The 20490-nt window shown below is 38.0% G+C and overlaps 15 protein-coding genes across 15 annotated transcripts; 8 read left to right on the top strand and 7 right to left on the bottom strand.

Moving 5' to 3' along the window:
* Nucleotides 1-230: 230 nt before the first annotated feature.
* VICG_00838 (uncharacterized protein) lies at nucleotides 231-1472 on the top strand (the record flags this gene model as incomplete). Its single annotated transcript, XM_007604225.1, has 1 exon — nucleotides 231-1472. One exon carries the CDS (start codon nucleotides 231-233, stop codon nucleotides 1470-1472), a length of 1242 nt encoding a protein of 413 aa, XP_007604287.1.
* An 839-nt stretch (nucleotides 1473-2311) lies between these two features.
* On the bottom strand, nucleotides 2312-3910 carry VICG_00837 (T-complex protein 1, alpha subunit; the record flags this gene model as incomplete). The annotated part of the gene is made up of 1 exon (XM_007604224.1): nucleotides 2312-3910. The coding sequence occupies one exon, from the start codon at nucleotides 3908-3910 to the stop codon at nucleotides 2312-2314; it is 1599 nt and encodes a 532-aa protein (XP_007604286.1).
* Nucleotides 3911-4140: 230 nt separating this feature from the next.
* VICG_00836 (ribosomal protein L29) lies at nucleotides 4141-4503 on the bottom strand (the record flags this gene model as incomplete). The annotated part of the gene is made up of 1 exon (XM_007604223.1): nucleotides 4141-4503. The coding sequence occupies one exon, from the start codon at nucleotides 4501-4503 to the stop codon at nucleotides 4141-4143; it is 363 nt and encodes a 120-aa protein (XP_007604285.1).
* Nucleotides 4504-4586: 83 nt separating this feature from the next.
* On the bottom strand, nucleotides 4587-6986 carry VICG_00835 (uncharacterized protein; the record flags this gene model as incomplete). The annotated part of the gene is made up of 1 exon (XM_007604222.1): nucleotides 4587-6986. One exon carries the CDS (start codon nucleotides 6984-6986, stop codon nucleotides 4587-4589), a length of 2400 nt encoding a protein of 799 aa, XP_007604284.1.
* Nucleotides 6987-7568: 582 nt separating this feature from the next.
* VICG_00834 (uncharacterized protein) lies at nucleotides 7569-8270 on the top strand (the record flags this gene model as incomplete). Its single annotated transcript, XM_007604221.1, has 1 exon — nucleotides 7569-8270. One exon carries the CDS (start codon nucleotides 7569-7571, stop codon nucleotides 8268-8270), a length of 702 nt encoding a protein of 233 aa, XP_007604283.1.
* A 333-nt stretch (nucleotides 8271-8603) lies between these two features.
* On the top strand, nucleotides 8604-9197 carry VICG_00833 (TATA-box-binding protein; the record flags this gene model as incomplete). Its single annotated transcript, XM_007604220.1, has 1 exon — nucleotides 8604-9197. One exon carries the CDS (start codon nucleotides 8604-8606, stop codon nucleotides 9195-9197), a length of 594 nt encoding a protein of 197 aa, XP_007604282.1.
* Nucleotides 9198-9280: 83 nt separating this feature from the next.
* VICG_00832 (uncharacterized protein) lies at nucleotides 9281-10081 on the bottom strand (the record flags this gene model as incomplete). The annotated part of the gene is made up of 1 exon (XM_007604219.1): nucleotides 9281-10081. The coding sequence occupies one exon, from the start codon at nucleotides 10079-10081 to the stop codon at nucleotides 9281-9283; it is 801 nt and encodes a 266-aa protein (XP_007604281.1).
* Nucleotides 10082-10310: 229 nt separating this feature from the next.
* VICG_00831 (uncharacterized protein) lies at nucleotides 10311-10598 on the bottom strand (the record flags this gene model as incomplete). Its single annotated transcript, XM_007604218.1, has 1 exon — nucleotides 10311-10598. The coding sequence occupies one exon, from the start codon at nucleotides 10596-10598 to the stop codon at nucleotides 10311-10313; it is 288 nt and encodes a 95-aa protein (XP_007604280.1).
* A 283-nt stretch (nucleotides 10599-10881) lies between these two features.
* On the bottom strand, nucleotides 10882-11922 carry VICG_00830 (uncharacterized protein; the record flags this gene model as incomplete). Its single annotated transcript, XM_007604217.1, has 1 exon — nucleotides 10882-11922. One exon carries the CDS (start codon nucleotides 11920-11922, stop codon nucleotides 10882-10884), a length of 1041 nt encoding a protein of 346 aa, XP_007604279.1.
* A 159-nt stretch (nucleotides 11923-12081) lies between these two features.
* Nucleotides 12082-13716, top strand: VICG_00829 (uncharacterized protein; the record flags this gene model as incomplete). The annotated part of the gene is made up of 1 exon (XM_007604216.1): nucleotides 12082-13716. The coding sequence occupies one exon, from the start codon at nucleotides 12082-12084 to the stop codon at nucleotides 13714-13716; it is 1635 nt and encodes a 544-aa protein (XP_007604278.1).
* A 198-nt stretch (nucleotides 13717-13914) lies between these two features.
* VICG_00828 (uncharacterized protein) lies at nucleotides 13915-15903 on the top strand (the record flags this gene model as incomplete). Its single annotated transcript, XM_007604215.1, has 1 exon — nucleotides 13915-15903. One exon carries the CDS (start codon nucleotides 13915-13917, stop codon nucleotides 15901-15903), a length of 1989 nt encoding a protein of 662 aa, XP_007604277.1.
* Nucleotides 15904-15935: 32 nt separating this feature from the next.
* On the top strand, nucleotides 15936-16937 carry VICG_00827 (uncharacterized protein; the record flags this gene model as incomplete). Its single annotated transcript, XM_007604214.1, has 1 exon — nucleotides 15936-16937. The coding sequence occupies one exon, from the start codon at nucleotides 15936-15938 to the stop codon at nucleotides 16935-16937; it is 1002 nt and encodes a 333-aa protein (XP_007604276.1).
* VICG_00826 (uncharacterized protein) lies at nucleotides 16927-17307 on the top strand (the record flags this gene model as incomplete). The annotated part of the gene is made up of 1 exon (XM_007604213.1): nucleotides 16927-17307. One exon carries the CDS (start codon nucleotides 16927-16929, stop codon nucleotides 17305-17307), a length of 381 nt encoding a protein of 126 aa, XP_007604275.1.
* Nucleotides 17308-17609: 302 nt separating this feature from the next.
* Nucleotides 17610-18158, top strand: VICG_00825 (uncharacterized protein; the record flags this gene model as incomplete). Its single annotated transcript, XM_007604212.1, has 1 exon — nucleotides 17610-18158. One exon carries the CDS (start codon nucleotides 17610-17612, stop codon nucleotides 18156-18158), a length of 549 nt encoding a protein of 182 aa, XP_007604274.1.
* A 272-nt stretch (nucleotides 18159-18430) lies between these two features.
* On the bottom strand, nucleotides 18431-20161 carry VICG_00824 (uncharacterized protein; the record flags this gene model as incomplete). Its single annotated transcript, XM_007604211.1, has 1 exon — nucleotides 18431-20161. One exon carries the CDS (start codon nucleotides 20159-20161, stop codon nucleotides 18431-18433), a length of 1731 nt encoding a protein of 576 aa, XP_007604273.1.
* Nucleotides 20162-20490: the final 329 nt, after the last annotated feature.

The following is a 20490-nucleotide window of genomic DNA, read 5'->3' as shown; positions in this document are numbered from 1 at the left end:
TGGTATTTAGATCATATACAATTGTAGTTCATATTAATCGACACTCGACGATACGCTTATGTTCATTTTTGCAGTACTATACTGCATACACGCTTAGACAGCCTTCTCACTATTGTCTTGTGTTTCATGTCTATTTTCACATCAAGCTTCTCAAACCACCATCACCACCTTTGTAAAACCCTGTTTCAAAATACTTCTCGTTAATTCTACTATCCAGCTCCCATTAAGCTATGAATGATGTAATGAAACTGCTAATGGCCTCCTCCATATTTGTTCTGTTTTACTCAATGGTGTCCAAGTTTGTCCAGGATAACTACAATGTGCCAACCCCAATTCTTACTCTTCTGTATGGACTGCTACTAGGTAAGCATGGCCTAAAGCTGTTGCTACCACACTATATCTTTTCAAAGCATGTGGTGTCCATTGCATCAAGAATCGTGCTTTGCCTCCAAACCATGGTTGTATCTCTTTCCCTCCCCAGGAGATATATCTTCACTTACTCAAGATCGATATTCTGCTTAGTAATCCTTATAGGCTTCCTTAAGTGTACACTAACATTCGTCATTTTGAAGATGTTTTCTTTTTTGGACAACTCGGCCTGCTGGGCTACTGCTGCCTCGCTTACTCCAACTGATCCTATTCTTAGCTCAAGCATAATAAAAGGTAAATTTGCCAAGAAGAACGTTTCAGAAAAGCTGAGACTTCTCCTTAGTGCAGAGTCAGGAATTAACGATGGATTCGGCATTTTAATGCTGAGCATTAGTATTGACATACTCAGAAATCCTAAACTTTTCAACGGATTGTTTAATTTCTTCATATATTCGTTGGGAAACAAGGTTGTCCTGTCTGGTGTGCTGGGGTATATTATTGGGCAAGGAGTCCAGAAAATATCCAAGTATAGCTGCAGTCTTGGGTCTATCAGCTCTGAGATGATTGGGATTCAGACGTTCTGTTTGTGTTTTTTCTGTATGGCCCTTATGGACTCTCTGGACGGTTCTGAGCTTATTTGTATATTTTTTGTGGGAATTGGACTTAATGAAGATGAATGGTATACTCTTGAAAGATCCTCAAACAGAATTGCAGAGATTGTTGAGAGCACATTTTGTAAGGTTTTATTTATCTTTATTGGATCCCTCATTGATTTTGACAGATTTACACTCAGAATGATATTTGTGTGCGCACTTATAATTATTATTAGAAGACCGCTAATTTTGCTCTTATCATATAGAACTGTTCCTCTCATACAGAATACGAAAGAGGCTCTTTTTATTGGATGGTTTGGTCCTGTCGGAGTGGGTGCTTTGTACTACTGCTTACTGTATGACAAGAAGGTGGACACCCTTACAATAGACTATGGAATATGTACTGTATTTCTGAGCATTTTGATTCATGGACTGTCTGTTCCGGTTTACACGCTATTTAAAAAGACACTGCAGGTAAGCAATGCCAACACAATTAATTTAGAAGCATGATAAAGAAATACTAAGTCTGAGCGGTGCATGTATCTCATTCAAGTTGAACTCTTACCATTTATATGCTTGCAATATCCATATTAGGTGGATATAGCATGCCGTAAATCTCCACTTTTGCCTCTATTCTTTTACACGAATGCCACTTATCTGATATGCGGCTTAGGTAAAGCATGTGCAATGTCTCAAAATAAATATCTCTGAATGACTCTTGTCTAGGTTCGTCTATTGTTATAAATAAAGTTCAATAAAGATTAAAAACTTTTAAAATGGTTTGTTCCACAGAAGATAGATAAGATTGCCATTGTGTAATTATCTCGGCAAGTGGCTTAAAAATTGAGCCCAAGCCTCTCGAGTACCATTTTGCAGTACAATGATAATTCTCTTCTATATTCCTCTGTTTTGAAGCGAAAAATAGAAGAAGATGTAAATTACAACATACAGTAGATCCAATAAAAAAGGGCTACAGACTACTACGGAAAAGTGCCTGACTTTGAATTTTTGGTTTTGTTAAGTCGCAGGCATAATGTCTCGATTGCAAATTAGACTAGATTGGCCATCCCGCCTAAGCATACCGATCATTGTCGCATTAGTCAAAACCAAAATAGATGCGGTGGACCTGTACTGGCTAGCTTAGGTAGTGGAGTAAGAGCTTTTAGAGAATTCGAACCTGAGGATTTAGCATCAAATCTCCATTTATGGCTCAGCAATTTAATTGCTGTACTATATTACGAAGAAGGCCTGCTATCAAAATCTGAAATAGCACCATATGGACAAATTAAGGAAAAAATAATGGATGTCATCACAGCAGCCAGTAATACCAAAACACAAATGGGTATAGTTTATTGGTTACTTGGGAATACAACAATCTCATTGATTCTCAGTACACTGATCGCAGCCTCAGTTGCAGCTTTCAAAGCCTTAAGCTTATAGACCGTTGGCTCTAAAATGCCATTCACAAAATTTTCCTGGACATCTCCCTTTACAACATCGAGTCCAAAAAACTTATCAAAATTTCCTTGCTCGTACTGCTCAAACTGCATTCCTAGCATCTTGGAAACCAGCACACTCGCATCCAGGCCTGCATTCGTAGCAAGGATTTTTGGTATTTCAAGTATGGCCTCGGCATACTTATATACAGCCACATGCTCCTTAATATTAACCTTTGTGGAAAAATCCTCTAGTAGAAAGCTCAAAGCACATTCCACGGCACCACCACCAGGCACTACGCTCCTGGATTCCAAGGTTCTCTTTAGGATCTGGATGGCATCGTTCAGTGATCTTTGAACTTCGTCTACAATCTGTGCATTGGGTCCTCTAATCAGCACTGTCGGAAGCTTATTGGAGAATCCGCTAAAGTAGCACAGCTCATACTCTCCAATGGCTCTAACCTCGAACTCCTCACAGCTACCAAGAGAGTCTATTCTATACTCGTTATTTTCATCAACTATTGATTTTCTCACTTCTGTGCCTGATGCCATAGCTATGCTTGTAAGATCATCCCCATCAACCCTTCTAACAGCAATAACACCATTGTCAATAAACATTTTGATACACATCTCGTCTATTCCCCCAGTGCACAACACTAGTGTAGCACCAGAGTCTATGATTGCTTGGCATTTTCTCCTTGTCATTCCAATCTCTTCTGCTCGTATCTGCTCTAGTTTTTCAGGATCAGTTACCTGAATATTGACTGTCAAAGGTAACTTTTCCTTCAGCAGAGAAAGATCCAGACATGTTATTTTTGGATTCTTAAGTCTCTTGGCCATAAGCTGGGATGCAACAGAACAGTTCAGAATGTATCCATCAAAGAACTGGGATTCTCCCATTGATCCACCAATTGATTTCAAGATGTTTACTCTGTCAACCTCGTATCTTCCATTTTCAGATACACATTCCAGGCAGCTTTGTGCTATACTAGTAAATAGCTCCTTTTCCCCGTAGATTATTTTAGAGGAAATGCATGTGTCCACAATGTTCCTAATCATGTTTGAATCCGTAATATTAACTTTTCTTGATACTCTTTCCTTGATGTACTTCATACTCTCGTTGAACGCTAATCTGTATCCTGAGACAACGGTAGAGGGATGCACGCCCTCTGAGATTATCTCTTGTCCTTTCTTAATGAGATTAGAAGCAAGGATAACCACAGAAGTAGTGCCATCACCCACCTCCTTGTCCTGCTCCAGTGCTAGATTTACCATAAGTCTTGCTGCAGGATCATCCACAAGCATATTCTTCAAAATAGAGGCTCCATCGTTAGTAATAGAAACAGATCCACTGGCATCCACACACATCTTGTCCAAACCATATGGGCCATAGGAAGTCTTTATACTGTTGTATATCCACATTACAGCATCAGCGTTCTTCTGTATTGCCTTACTTCCCTGGAATACTTGCGCTCCTGTAAGTAGCGCATTAGCTGAAAATTCCTGTGACATTCAACTTTGAACTAAGGGTAAGGAAAATTAGAAACACATTGCTAGAGACCCCCATCCAAACTGCAGCATGAGGAGAAACAGTAAAAACGAGAATGGTAATTCTTAGAGATAAAAACTTTCCAAACATAGAATCTTGAAAACCAATGCATTGAAGAAATGCCCAAACAAGAGCTAATAATGTAAGAGTTGCTAGCAATACACATTAAAGATGCTTAAATTAATTAACTGTTTTAATTGTTAAATGAAAATATCCTTTGGGGATACTTCCTGGCATGAATCTTCTGGCTTCTTGTCTTCCTATTCTTCTGAGCTGGTGTAAGCCGCATCCTCAATGCTTTGGTAAGCTTTGGCTTTAGCTGCTTTGGCAGATTTGTCTGCCCTTTGTATTGATCTACAAGCTCTCTAAGCTTCTTCTCTCTCATCACAGCCTTGCATCTTGCAACATTCTTCTTTGCTTCTCTAATTTCCTCTCTTTCGGCTGTTTTTGAATGTTCCTGTTGGCGCATAGCCATGTAGGCCCTTTCTAAGGTAACAAGTTCCTCCTGAAGTTCCTCGTAGGACTTGGCTCTGAGTTCTTCCGCAGAGACGAACATTGGGCCAAAAATTTTTGAAAATTTTTCAGCAGCTCAAAAATCGGAGCTATTAAAAACCGAGAGGGTTGAGAGAAAAAGACAAACTAGACATATACTTTCAAACCATCACATTTTTTGAGTGAATTTACACTCTCTTCTTTAAAATCTTCACCATTTCTCTTATACTGTTTAGCATGCCCATTTTGAGAATCCGATTTACTGTCGTAAAAAGGCAGGTTGAAATGTGTGAGATAGGCAATAATGCTAGCATCAATCTGCTCACTGTGATACTTCGACTCAACACACGAAATGATATCCTCAATTCTCATTAATCTATATGCATTGCCTTTATATTCTATTGCTGTTGAATATAACTGGCCCTCTCTAATCCTGACACCATCATTCAAACTTAAATTGATTCTTAGAATTGAGCCTGCATAAATACTCTGGAGAACGTCAAGTAGACATTTATGTCTGTATTTGCTACATATTCTTCTTAACATTCTGTAAATTCTATATCTTTTGCTCATTCTAATTTTAAATAAAGGTTTTTTGGTTTTTCCACTCGCTTTTCCCTCAGCTTTCTCTATTATCCTTCTAAGCATTGAGACGTCGCAATCTATACATGCCCTTCTACATAAGTATTCTAAGTTTATCCATCTTTTCCTTATTAAGCATTCCAAATCTATCTTTCCTGGATATATCATCATCCAAAGACTGACTGCGTCGCTCAGATTCAGAAAGTTACCTCTTTTAAAACTGACATTCCCTGTTACAATATTAAAAATATAGTCCACTGGATACCTCTTGGGCTCGTTGACAAAGTACTGTTCTAGCAGCGTACTTGCATGAAAGACTGTTGGAAAATGCTCGATTTTCTTCTTGTTTGAGAGAAGATAATGGATATACTCCCCTTTCTTATTTAAAATGCTTTTGCTTCGACTAGTACTTTTTGTGAACCCTGAAATTGTGCCTGAGATTGTCCTGCCCAGTCTTCCAGTCAAAGACTTCATCGACACATTGCTGGACTTGCCCTTTGTGTTTACAGATGAACGGCAACGTCTCTTCTTGACTGTGCTAGTAGGAATGGGTGTTGAGCAAGTGAATACCAACTTGCCATCCAATTGTATTTCTTCCTTTGAGGTCACCAGGAATGGGTATGGTCCATTCAACAAATACTCCATATTTCGAATTGTTGGAGAGAGAACAAGACCTGGAAATTTAAACGGATGAAGTATTTCCTTTAGTTTTATCAAAAACCAAAAGGAATAGGTGTTTTCCTCCAAAACAATGGCACTGTACTTTGTGATTAGTTCGGCCTGGCTTAGACAGTCAAAGTCGGGTATTTTATATTTAAAATTCAATGTATTACTAGAATCACCTTCTATTAAACTGGCACTTCCATTATTCTCACTATTATTTTCAACATTTAAATCAGGCACATTTAGCAATGTTGTATTAATACCTTCACTACTGATTATGTAATTGTATAGTGCGATGTAGTTGTATAGTCTTCTCGAAAGCACCACGGTTACTGTATCTTTGACCTTGAAAAATATAAAGTAAAGAGTGTCAACGCTCTGAATTATGCAATGCCTTATGAAATTGTATTTTGACCAATTGAAAACTCGCTCATCTTTCAAAAATGCTTTTATCAGAGTAATGTATCCACTGTCATTTGAGTGTTCAAAAAGAACACTGGCATCTTCGTTGCTGCTATGTGTGTGTCTTTGATCAGCTCTGCCAATCTTAGCACTTTCATTATCAAAAATTTTAATATTTTCCATCTGATTGATTATCTCAACCGTAGATTTTAGCTGTAAATTATCTGAGCAAAAAGTGCTGTTTTCATGGCTCGAAGACGCATCGCCACCAAAAATATCGTTGCTTAGAATGTTGTCTTGACTGTACTGGGATAGATCTAGTTCGACTGTGTTTGCATTGAAATACATTCTTGTCACATTCTCTCTCTTCAATACAGAAATGTCAACAGGGATGTCTCCATCCAATGCTCTAATAATGTATTGGGAATGGCTATTTCTGTTATGTGTAGGCCACCGGGATGATGTCAACACATCATTTTTAAAATATAGTCCTGGCTGCATTCTCTTTGCCTCTTTTAATGCTTCTTCCTTAGTCAAGTTGACTGCAAATTCAAACACAATAATATGATGCATGCTGGCATTATGCTTTTTGTCAGGATGCTCTATAGCAAATATATCAGTGCATGGATAGACACTATCAAAGGTACCGACAGTGAATGGAAATTCTATATGTTTGTTTGTGATTGTTTCTTCAATTGAAAATACTCTATGCGTGTCGATTGTGCTTGAAGTATTGAAATACATAATTCTACCGGAAAACATGTGTATTTTATGTTCTAGAGCCACCAGCCAGTCATTTTCACACATAGGATCGGTGAGTTTTTTAAATCCAACATTCGAGATTGGAAAACTCTCACGGTTTGTTTCTATTTGGTACCTACATAGAGCTTCAATGAGCATAAACAAGGGCAAAAGTAGCTGGCATGTGATAACGCATGGCAAATTCGTACGTGCAAAGACATTCATTTTGCGTTTGTCTTCTTGCAGCTATTTTAACAGACTCTGTGGTCATTTCATGATGATTGCTGGTGTCCCTTGGACAGATAGAGTGCCAATGGAAGAAAAGGAAATTCTAGAGAGATTTATAAGACGAATAGACGAGATAATCCAATATAATAAGGATAAAGAAAAAGAAGTAGAAGAAGAATGGAGTGAAAATAAGTATAATTTTATGAAGAAGTATGGGCACATCTAGAGAGGCAGTCGATTTGCTAACAAGCAGAGAAAGACTTGTGCTGAAGTCTATTCCAGGGTAAATTTTTTGTAATGCACACGTCCTAAGCACTACTAACTCTTCTTTATCTGGACTGCCAGGGACCTGGAGAGTTATGCTTTTTATTTCTCTTAAATTGCAGCTGGCAGAGCGAGTCTTCCTCTTATCAGTAAATTATTTTTTCCAATTCTTAAATGTCCTGTGTCTAACCTGCTTACAATTTATGATATTAAAAGAATGTATCAGCTATTCTTAAGTACCCCACTGAAATGCCAAGTGCATCTAAGAAAAAAAGTCTTCCGGTCATTTCAATCAAAAAGAAACCAAAGCCGGTCTTTGAGGAAAGAGAAAATCTTGTGAGCATATTGAGAAATGAAAAAGCATTTAGAATACAAGTGTTTTCGTTTGAGTCCATCGAAATCTTTGAACAGTTTCTGCTTTCCAAAAATATAAAGTTTATAAAGGGATTTACAAGCAAGGCGCTGTCAAAGAACGAAATTCATCTGCTTTTAAATGATGGCTCGTCTGTTCTTAATGCTCCGAGAATAATTTTGTACTCGAACATGAGAGATTTCACATTTATTCCCTATAAATTTATACTTTCCAATGATGAAAAGGGAAGCTTTGTTAAAAACCGTTTTGTGCTTAAATCGTCAAGTGAAAGCTATTCGGCAACATCGCTCTCATCTAATGACCTGGATGTTGCAGGGTTCACTGCAGATTCACTAAACTATGTGCAATCTGTCATCATACTGTGTATGATCAAAGAGTGCAAGCTCAAGAGCATCTGCAAGGAGGTACAGCAAGTGGATCCTGAACTTAGGAACATGTTCGTCATTAAAAGTGAGTTAAACCTGCTGTGCAGGTATAAATTTTGCACTAAGACAGGAGAGTCATACAAACTAAACATCTCCCACGAAACAGTTGTGAAAGTGTGCGAAAAGCTGGGGTTTTACAATGTTTTTGGCTGAGTTTTGAGTGTTAATGAAATGCTTGCAGATTCTAATGCCAGGGTGCAACCAGTAAATCTATCTCTATGATTTGGGATGTGTTGCTTGTTTCGTGTTTGGTTCTTTAAGTGTTATTTGCCTGTACTTTCCCTATTTTGATGGATTGTTCTTGTTTTTCGTATTTTGCTATTTGAGTATCGTCCTGACTTCAAATGACCTAGAAACTACTGATAAAAGTGCTAAAACAGTGAATAAAATGTCTATACAGTGTGCCAGTTCCCTTTTAATCTGCCTACAACTCAAAGATTCGCGTTATTCTTCGTTCTTCCAAAATTTTTTTCTTCTAAATACCCCATGGATGATCCTGGCTATACCCCAGAGCCAAAACAAACCCACTTACAACGCACTGGAATCACACCTGTCTTGCAGAATGTAGTGGCAACCGTTAATCTAAATTGCAAACTGGATCTTAGAAGTATTGCGCTCCGCGCTAGAAATGCAGAATATAACCCCAAACGTTTCGCAGCTGTAATTATGAGAATACGAGATCCAAAGACCACGGCGCTTATTTTTGCGTCGGGAAAGATGGTTGTGACGGGTGCAAAATCAGAAAAGGCCTCGAAAATGGCTTCACAGCGTTATGCAAAAATAATCAGTAAGCTGGGATTCAATGCCCAATTTACTGATTTCAAAATACAAAATATTGTCTCTTCCTGTGACCTCAAATTTTGTATTAAGCTCGAAGGTCTGGCATATGCCCACTCTAACTTCTGCTCCTATGAGCCAGAGCTTTTTCCCGGACTGATCTACAGGATGGTCAAGCCAAAGATTGTTCTTCTGATTTTTGTAAGTGGGAAGATAGTTTTGACTGGGGCCAAGGTGCGTGAGGACATATATGAGGCATTTGACAACATCTATCCTGTTTTGACCCAGTATAGGAAAACATAATCATAAATAGAATAAATTAAATGATATAAGATCTTTAATGTTGCATCAGAGCTCGCCTGTCTCATCAAACTATGACTATTGTGCTACAAATAGCTTATTCGACTAAATCTTTCGTAGTCGAACGGCTTTGCCCCCTTCATCACTGCTGGGGTTATCGATCTATAAACATCGCCTATTCTGTACTTGTACTTCCCAGCAAGTGAAAGATCCATATTGAAAGGCTCATAGCCCATCTGGCTGAATCCAATACAGAACATTCTTTCGGCACTAGGAATCTTTTCTGCATCAGCGTCTGAATAGCGATCCATAATGGCCACACACTCTCCAACATTGTCACTAATGCTAGATGTATCTAACTCGGAAAAACTTACAATATTCCATTCAATTTGGAAAACCTTGAAAAATATCTTAAGACGCTCTGTCTTCTTAGCTATTACAGTTCCAGTAAATAGCTTTGTCAGAATGAAAAGGGCGACTAATGCATCCTCTCCTTGTCGTCTTACTGAAAATCTACAGAGTTGGGCTTTGGGTAGATCGCCCCCGCCGATTTTTGTGCTATCCCTACCCTCAATAACGATATAAGGTTTTTTTATAAGAGAAATATCAATACCAAACTTGTCAAAGAGCTCTTTTTCAAGAAGAATGACATGGGTGCAGTCAAATGAATTCTGAAACTGCAGATAAGTGTTTAAATCTATGGTAGAGGTCGATTTTCTACTGCCCAGTTTTTCTTTAATCCTTTCAACACTTTCGGACTTAGATGCAAAGGGGGTGAGGATGGGAACATGATTAAATGACAACTGTAAGTTTTCTATTAAGTTTTCGAGCGTTGTCGTCGTGCTGTAGGACTGGTTTGGATTTAAAGATAGCTGCTGGAGAAACATTGACGGTGAAAAAATTTAAACAATTTTATTTTAAAATGAATGTATTATTAAACTGGATAGTTAGATATGGTTGTTTCGTTATGCAACTTTGCCGCTCTTCCTTTTCGACTGCAGTTGATTGTAGGGTTTACTACTTCTAGCGCGAAACATACTTATGTGTATTTATCAAAGATTCCATTTCTACAATCTTCAAAGTCTTAATATAACCGAGTACTGCATTAATGCTTACTCATATTCTCAAGTACGATGCTATTTCTAATAAATCCATGGTTTCTTCGTCGTTAATTTTAAACTCCATGTTGTTTCCACTTTTTCTTTTATGTATGAAATGCATAAACTCAAGTATCCTTTTAAGGTGCTTAGATCGGATAGGTAGCCTAACTTCCTTGGTTTGGCTTTGAATAAATGGGTACCTGTCGTCCAGGAATACTGCAAGTGTTCGTGAATGCTTTACCAGCTCGGTCTCTACCACAAATTCGACCGAGTCGCTTGAAATTAACTTAACATAGTTCTCCATAGCATTCATATTGAAAAATGTTTTAATCTGTTTTATGCGTGTTTCAAGATGAAACGCATAAACAAGCAAAAAGCATAAATACAATTAGCAGTATTAAAGTTTATTTAACTTTGGTTTGCAATAACCAGCCACTAGCATGCCAATCATAAGTTTAGCTCACATGAAATGCACAGCCGTAGAGTGCTAAGAATCCAAAACAAATGCTGATATGTACTGACAGTGCAGCCCATGCAGGCCATTGTCGTACACTCATGATAAAGCACATTTCGGCTTGCTTAATCTCCTAATAATCCCATATGCTTTTAGTGAAGTCTTCGTACAATAGTCCTTTATATTCAAAATGTATGCCATCTGTGCCTATCTTATATACCTTCTTATCATTAACAACGTAGTCTCCTTCTGGAAGATCTAAACCTACAAGATATTTTATATTGTCACACTCTTTTCCTTGAATGCTTGAAAATACTGGCCCGTCTTTATTAAAAATAACTCTGACATTCTTCTTGGAGTCAAATGAGCTATGCATCCTCCTCAACTGCCCATCTTCCTTAAAAGAAGTGCTGGAGTAAATAATAAATGCACTATCATCAGTATTGTATGTTTTTATTTCTTCGCTGCAATGGCTTCGTACGAGAGCTTCAGAATATATGTTCAGATACTCATAGAACTGCGCGCTGCTATAGAAAACATCTTCAAAGGCATACTTTCTTATCTTTCTTTCAATTCTGTTGCTTGTCTGATCTTCGCCAACAATACAGTCTTGGTCACAGACCCTGAAAAACATAAATGCATTTTTATTATCTAAATTCTCAAAGACTCTGTCCTCAAGCGCGAATATTCTCAGGCAGTCTTTAAAAACAAAAGACTGGATATCTTCCTTCATGAAGAAGAATTTCTGAAAGAACCTGTCGTATCGACTCTCATTTGATGGGCTTCTGCCAAGATTCTTAATTTCCTTATAATCAGGCTTCAACGAGACAAGCCTAAAGGTCGAACTTTTACTATTCGTTTTACTGCTGTCTTCGGAAATATCACGTGCAGTTAAGTCGCAAATAAAAGTAAACCTATTATCAAAAAATGGCTTGCTGTTATCTAAGAGTGTAAATGAAATATACGGATAGTCCGCCTTTATCTCTTTCTTGAGTTTTTGGCATATTCCTTCACTTTTGTAGTTCATTATGTTCGGAAGCGTATTTTTTCCTATAAACTGGGTTGTTAGTGGGTAGTAGCAATACTGTAGATATGATTTTGTATATGGAAAGGTGTTTTCATGGACCTCTCCCTCCTCTGTGCTTGATGACGCAATTTTGTACTTTACAGACATCCACTCTGGAGGGCCAAATACGATAAAGTTTAAAAGATATTTGCAGTTAAGGAGAGTGTAATGAGATATTCAACACTGTTATTATTGTACTGCAACATACCAAAACAGTTTCATCTTGAAACATATCATGCAATAAATCCAGGGAAATGAAAACAAAACATGATTGGTATATTATTTTTGATTATAGGTAGCGGAACAATGCTAGAACAGGGATGTCTTGCCAATGCACAAAACTGTGGAATGCTACAGCAGCCAACATATCCCCAATCGGGGATTTTTAATTCGATGCTTTCATCCGCCAGCTATCCAATATTGAAGGATAGAAGGTGTGACCAGGGAAGATGCATGGCGTATTTATTCAAAGACGAGTGTGATATTTGTGACAGCAAAGAATGCATGAAGCAGTGTACAAAGAAGAGGAGAAACGAGGAAGATCTGATAGAATTTATAAAAAACTATGCAGAAAGCAGCAAAAACAATGCTAAGTTTGACTTTATTAATGGAGATCCAAATGGATACTTGAAAAATATCAAGACAGTAACGGTTGTTGATAAATCCTATACTGGTAGCTCAGAAGATCCGAAGATTGTGACAGTCACGATGAATGAGGTTAAGACAGTAACGGTTGATTCAACAGCAAGTGTATCAAATGAGAAAGACTGTAAGAAAAAGAATAAAAAGACAAAAGAAGAGTCGTCATCTTCATGCGAGGAGAACAAAGAGGCTTCCAAGAAAAGAAAGAGCGGGGATGACCGAAAAAGAAAAGATAGATGCGAGGAATGCCGATCAGACGACAAAAAGAGAAAAGATGAGTGCGAGGAATGTATTGAAGATAAGTGTGAAGAGTGTCTTGATAATAGCACAGAAATTAATACAAAGCATAAAAGGAAAAAAGATAAGAAAAAGAATCCACCTTTCATTTTACCTTCTTTATACACGCAATCCTCTAACTTATTAAGCGAGTCGTTATCAAAGGACGTAACCGTCACAAGAATCCTTGAAAAGATAAAGACAGTTGAAAAGCCAATAACACTTTTCAGGGAACTGACAACAACAATAACAAAGGAGAAACCAATCATAAACTATAAAGTTACAACATTTACCGATGTTTCAACGAAGATGGAGAGTGTGACTGTTACAGCCACTAAGACAGTTGCAATCAACAGCCTTCCCCAAAATGATATTGACGAGTATTCCTCGACTCAAAGAACAGTGTTACCGCCAGCATCTGACACCAGTAGAAGTGCCACTAATGATAACCCACTAGATGGAAGAATATTAACGGTTATTAAGACAGTGCAGGCCACATCCAGCATTGAGCCGTCTAAAGCTAGTATTTCTATTATTACCGTCACTGCCACTCCTGAAACAAGAGAAGCGCCTGCTCAATCTACTACATGCCTTGATATTCCAACTGTATTATCAACAATAACAATAGGATCTTCTATTCAGACAGTATCCAAGTCCTTCTCAGTGTCCAGGGCCGTAGCCAAAGGCTGTGAGGTAACGACGGATATGCAACGTGCAAAGCATAAAACAGTATGTAGATTTATAAATGTTCCCAAAAACTTTATAAGGAGAAAAATAGACCCAAGTGGCCAAATGGGAACAAATATGGCACGAGAAGGTATGCCTGAAACTGGAGCAGACAAAAATTTGGGATTAGAGCAAAACGCAGGATTGCAGAGAAATAGAAAAGGTAAGAGAAGAACGGTTATTAGGACGTTTTACAAGACCGAAGAACCACAGGAAGAGAATGAAAGTGTTGTTACTACAACAGTTTATGTGAGATAAGGGCTTTTTTAGAAATATCTTAAATGAATTAATGTTATTTACACGTATATGTTTGTGGTTTTGTCAATCAAATATACTGTCTTGTATATTAGCCCGTTTAAGTTTATACACCATTTAATGTGTAAAAAACTGTTACATTAGCTCTAAAACTGGATCTTTGATAAATTTTTGCTTTAGCTTTTCTTTTATTTCGCCCCAATGTCTTTGAAGTTCAATCCAAAATCTCTTTCTTTGGGTTGGTATTCGGACGACGAAATACTGAAAATAAGTGCTGTAGAAGTAACGCTGCCCACGTCTTTTGACATGTTTGGCCACCCAGTTCCAGATGGATTGTATGACTTGAGGATGGGGCCTCTTAATATGGACTCGACGTGTCAGACATGCAAACTGGGATATCTATCATGTCCTGGGCACTTTGGACACTACAGACTCAGCAAACCAGTTCTAAATCCATTGTCCTTTGATTTTACCTACGCATTGATAAAATCTTGCTGTTGTAATTGCTTTCATTTCAAAATCACAGCAAACGAACGTTTTGCTTTTTATACCAGACTAAAGGCTTTGAAGAAAGGAATCAACATCTCAAACATCGAGCTCTTCGTTACTGAAAAAAGTGAGGAAATGGTTGTAAAGGAGCTCAACGAGCTTAAGGAAAACAGAAGTGGATATGAAAGGACCATACATTGTGATCTTGTAAGCCAATTTATTAGAAAAGTAAGTGGGAAAGGCACATGTCCTCGCTGCCACTTCAAAAGTCCAAAATTTACGAAAGCAATGGGTATGAGAATTTTGAAGACAAATCCCAGTGGAATGTGTGACTATGTGAATCCCCAGCTGGTTAAGGACACTATTTCAAAGCTGTTTGAACATGAAAGTGTTTTAGTTTTTGAAATGTTCAACTCTGATAAACTGGAGATGTTTTTTATCAATATTTTGCCAATAATGCCCAATAAATTTCGACCTGCCAACTTTGTGGCAAATAAGGTCAGTGAGTCTCCGCTAAATTCTCATCTTTCCAGAATTATACACAGCTCCGTGATGACAGAAAACGACGAACAGCACTGGATTGATCTACAATCTTCTGTGCTGTATTATTTTGATAGTTCAAAGAGTGCCCGTGGCACTTATGTAGGCCACAAGCAGATAATGGAAAAAAAGGAAGGACTATTCAGAAAAAATATTATGGGAAAGCGAGTAAACTATGCCGCTCGCTCAGTTATCTCTCCAGATCCTAGCTTAGAAGCTAGGGATGTTGGAATTCCTCTTGTCTTTGCCACCCAGCTGACTTTTCCGGAAAAGGTGACGACTTTCAATTTTGAAAAGCTCAGGAAGATGGTAATCAACGGTCTGCAGTATCCCGGTGCTAATTTTGTCCAAAACAACGGGGCGCTTATAAATCTAAGATACATTTCATATGAAAATAGAATATCCATTGCAAACCAATTATTAGATGGTGAAAAGGTGGTTTGGAGGCATCTTCTTACTGGGGATCCGCTTCTAGTTAACAGACAGCCCACTCTACACAGTACCTCTCTAATGGGGCATCTGGCTAAAGTGCTGAAAAACGAGAAAACACTCAGGATACACTATGTGAACTGTAAATCTTACAATGCTGACTTTGATGGCGATGAGATGAATGTGCATTTTCCCCAAGACTATAACTCTCTATCTGAAGTACATCATCTTGCCCTGAATGATAACAGCTATTTTGCGCCTTCGTCGGGTGAACCTATCCGAGGATTGACACAAGACCATATCATAGCTGCGGTCCTTCTTACGCTAAAGGATTCGTTCTTTACCAAAGAGGAGTACATGTCTATGATCGACAATGGCATTAGCAATCTGAATTACAAGAACATCCTTCTCAAATCTAAGTTTCTTCTCTTTTGCGAACCTTGCATACAGTCTCCAGTGCCCTTATATTCCGGAAAGCAAGTAATTACTACTGTCCTTAAGAATTTTAATATTCTTATTGATTTTACCGTTAAATCAAAGATGAAATTTGAGGGAGAAGAAGGTCAATTCTGTGTCTTTAAAGGGGAAGTTATATCTGGTGTTTTAGACAAAGCCTCAGTTGGCGCCTCAGCTCATTCTTTGATTCATGCATGTGGTGAGATTTATGGGTATAAACTTTGTAACGATCTCTTCACCTGTTTTAGCAGAGTGGTTAATAGATACATGATATAAAAGGTTTTACTGTTAGATTTGATGATCTTCTTTTGAGTGCAGATGCAGACAGGTGTAGACATGCAATATTTGCCGAGGGCAATGCAGCAGCTTTAGCTTACCAGAGCCTTGCTTGTCCTGATGGTTTTGACATGCAGAAATCTAAAAGTTTTGATGCTCTCGTTTCTAATGCAGAAAATGCAAAAGATGCTACTCATCCACTGTTCAATATTGAGGATTTTTACTTTAATGAAAACAAGACTGGAATTTTAGACAAGAAGATGAGGGGGTTTATGAATGATGTCAGCACTAGGGTTGCTCCATTGCTAGAGTCTGGCATGCTCAAGAGATTCCCAGCAAACAACATGGTGGATATTATCATGTCTGGTTCCAAGGGCTCTATGGTTAATCTTGGCCAGATTTCGCTGGCTTTGGGCCAGCAGGAACTTGAGGGCAAACGGGTGCCATTCATGATGAGCGGAAAGACACTTCCCTGTTTTAGAAAACTGGAAATGTGCCCGTCAGCTGGTGGATTTATATTTGAAAGATTTTTGACTGGCATTAATCCTGCCACGTTCTTCTTCCATTCAATGGCAGGTAGAGAAGGTCTTATTGATACTGCGATAAAGACAGCTAATAGCGGGTATTTGCAGAGATGTCTTGCTAAACATCTTGAAAGCGTCTATGTTAGAAATGATAGAAAGGTTATGAGCGGAGATAGAATTGTTCAGTTTAAGTTTGGAGATGATGGCTTGGATATTACTAAATGTTCATATTTGAAAAACTTTGATTTTTACATGCAAAACTTTGACCATTTTAAGAAATCTAGCAGGATAGAAGATGAGCTTGATACTCCTGCCACATCAAATAATAGTTATGGCTACGATGCGGATCTTATTCCAGAAGACTATGCTGAATCTATCAAAAAGCTTCCTGTGCATCTTGCAAATTTCATGTACAACAGGTTTATAAATTCGCTAACAAATCCCGGACATGCCGTTGGCATTATTGCTGCACAGTCCATAGGCGAGCCAAGTACGACAGATGACTCTTAATACTTTCCATTTGGCCGGCGTAGGCGGTAAGAATGTCACTCTTGGTATTCCTCGTCTGCGTGAGATTCTCATGATAGCCTCAAAAAATATCAAAACTCCAATGATATCAGTACCTCTAATCGATCCTGATGATTCAGGGCTTCTTATAAATCTTTTTAGGAAAGTTACTTTGGAGGACTGTATAGAGAAAGTAATGGTAGACGAGGCAATAGTTCAAAAAGACCAAGAATACAAGAAACATGTTAAAATTACGTTTGACATACGCGATAGTGTAGAGGCTGTGATCAAGGCTATAGATGTGGGCTTTTTGAAGCTTCTGGGAAAAGGAGTTGAAAAAAAGATCATCGCCTACTGGTATTACCGAGTATAACGAATCTGCAGCAGCATTAGGATCTACCTTGAATGACCATGACGATGCAGCTCTTCCAGATATAGATGATGAAGAGAGCAGCTCAACCTCTTCGAGGACGGAAATTGGTTCCGAAATGAAGATTGCTGTAAGCTCTGAAGAGGATAATATGGCAGAGAATGAATTTCTTGAAAATATTGACGAGTGTGTCGAAGCGGTAGGAAGAGGAAGAGGTCCAAATTAACTTGCTAAACTTAAAACGTCTTTCGGCCAGACAGTACTGTTTTGAAATCTATTATCCCTCTGACTTCACCGTTCTTTTGATGCCAATAATTGAGGGAATAGTCAAAAAAATTACCGTGAAGCAAGTTAAGGGATTCAATAAAGCTACGTTTTCTTCAGGCCTCCTCCACTTAGAGGGTTCAGAGTTTCTCAACTTGACGAATCGCATAGAGGGAATTGATTTGTTGGAGAAAATTGACTTTTATCAATCCCATACCAATGACATACATGCAGTCTATAAAACATTTGGTGTTGAGGCAGCGCGTGAAGTTATTGTGAAGGAAATTATTAATGTGTTTGAAGTGTACGGCATTAATATCAACATTAGACACCTTTACCTTGTTTCGGATTATATGACTAAGGATGGCACTTTCAAGGCGTTCAGCAGGCACTCGTTCTCCATGGATGATTCGTTTGTTCAAAAGATGAGTTTTGAAAGCTGCTTCGCGAATTTAAAGAACTCGGCACTTTTCAACCAAAGTGAAATGGTAGACGGGCCATCTTCTTGCATTTTGACTGGCGATGTCTTAAAGAGCGGAACAGGCTCGTTTGAGCTTTTATACGATCTTACACAATTTGCCGAACCCTAAATTAATTAAATAGCAGACAATTAATATACATGCACGAGCCTTTATATGCCGCTTTTAAGCTCTGTTTATTTATAAAACGAATAACTGCATTTCCGCAAGCAATATATTACGGTCTTTGGTAGAATAAATTGATAGATAGAAGCGATGTGCAGAATCGTGACCGTTTGTGCTTTTACAAACATCCTTAATGTAGTAAAGTCATATATTGGGCATGAAGCATTAAAACAAAGACTATGAATATTAGTAGGCATCATACTTTAAAACCAAAAAGCTTAGCCATAAACATCAGGCATATCCAATATAATATTGATGTTCTTTTCCTCAAGTTTGTCGAAATCACATCCCAGTTGATCCTTGCTGATTCCTATGGTTTCAAGACCCTCAAAATAGCAAAGCTTCTCAAAATCCTTTTTTATACCTGTATTTCTCAGGTTCAAAATCTTGAGGTAATGAAAAAACTTTAAGGCACCAAAAGGCAAGTAGTGAAAATCAAAATTACTGAGAACAACATGGGCATACTCCTTTATATCAAAAATACTGGACTCAAGCATTTGTCTAAAGGTATTTGCAGCTTCTTTAAGTATGGCATCCTTCTGTTCTTCGGAAACATAGGCACAGCGTTTTAAATTGAAGACTGATATCAGCATAAGATCGACAATCTGCTTTTTATAAAGTTCGTATTGGCGCTTCACGTTCTCATCTATTGTACTCTCATAAACTTTGCACACAAGCTTCTCGCAATCTGCTCTTGGACCTAGTTTCAAAAACTCATCAAATCTTTTAGGGTAAGAATGAATCCACTTTGAACCCTCTACAATCGTGTTTTCTATTGGAAGACCGTCATCCGTCAATCCTTCTCTAGTCTCCTTTATTCCTGTTGTTGGCTGTTTTTTCATGGCTACTTCCCCTTCTTTCTGCCCAGCTACATTCTCGGGACTAATCGTCTTAAGCTCGTTAGTATGCACAATTTGGACTTCTTTATTCTCTAATGTTTTGAAGTCAAAGCTCTTTGATTGCTCATAATCAATGGTTATTAATGAAAGGGTTTCAATCTCTGAGAGTTCCTCAAATCCTGTTCGGATACCTGTATTCGCAATGTTCAGCTCAAAAGCCGTTGTAAAAAATTTCAATGCGCATATGGGCAAATATCTAAGCTTAAACTTAGAAAAATCAATAATGGAAAGTTTAAAAGCCCCCGGCTGTTTTTCTTCTCGATTTTGTTTCAACGTATCAATGACAGGTTTAAATATAGTTTCAGTATCGGGCACTGTGGCTTTATCTAGCTTATGAAGATTGAAGCATGATATTGCTGCAATATCAACGATATGATCTTTGCAACCTACATAAAGAGTTCGTCTTTCTTCGTTATAGCTAGCTATAACCATGTCAAAGATCTGTTCGTAAACTTCTCTACCTCCCATTTCTAAGAATACCTCAAATTGTCTTGGATAATCAATGATAAAGTCAGAAAGAACACCATTATTTGCAACCTGTAGTTCTATTTTATCTTCGGTTAATTCCTCTAGTTTTTCCAAGGTCTCTTCTGCCTGCTTTATTCTTTTTTCAGTCCTTTTAATTATCTCCATTCCTTCTATTAATATCTTGTCTTCAGGCAAATTTCTTGTAGTTTCCACTATATCTCCTAATTGGCCTCTTGCTTCACCCAACGATTGCCTTTCTTGTTTAACTTCTGTTCTCAACAGAGCTATTTCTCTATCTATAGGATCTAAGCATTCAGATGATGGATATTCAATGATCCTGCATGGCTTGGCTTGTTCAATTGACCGTTGTGAATAATATTTTGGATTTACATCTTGCATAACAAAAGTACTGGGACTTAAAACCGTTTGATCAGAGTATACAATGCTATTTCTTTGGGCTATATCTGATGGTATCTTAATTGTTTCAAACGTACTGTATGCTCCGTTTTCGGAATCTCTTCTAAATAAGTAGTATATGGGAGGCAAAATTGTAAGAGCTGCAACTATTAGAGGAATGTACATTTGTGATATAAAGGAGCTGAAAAGTCTTTATGTAAGTTCGCCCCTTATCAAGGGAAACGTAAAGGCAAAAAGAATAAGGAGAATATTTGATTTACTAATCTTATGTTTTTAATAACGATATATAGATAGTGATTAAAATTGTGCTAAGAGCCTTTAATATCAGCACGAATACGGCTTTCTTTTAAATTGGCATCCAAAGATCATAAAATGGCTCCAAATTAATATTCTGACCAGTTTTTAATTGATCCTAGGATTGGCTCCTTCCACTGGTGCAAAGAATGCCAGTGGCAGTTTTGGCTCGTCATATCCTCTTCCTGACAGTGCATCGG

Source organism: Vittaforma corneae (assembly GCF_000231115.1).
Source record: "Vittaforma corneae ATCC 50505 unplaced genomic scaffold supercont1.5, whole genome shotgun sequence".
NCBI classification, from domain to species: Eukaryota; Fungi; Microsporidia; family Nosematidae; genus Vittaforma; species Vittaforma corneae.
Note: the sequence above shows the minus strand (reverse complement) of the source record. Positions and strands in the feature narration are given on the sequence as shown.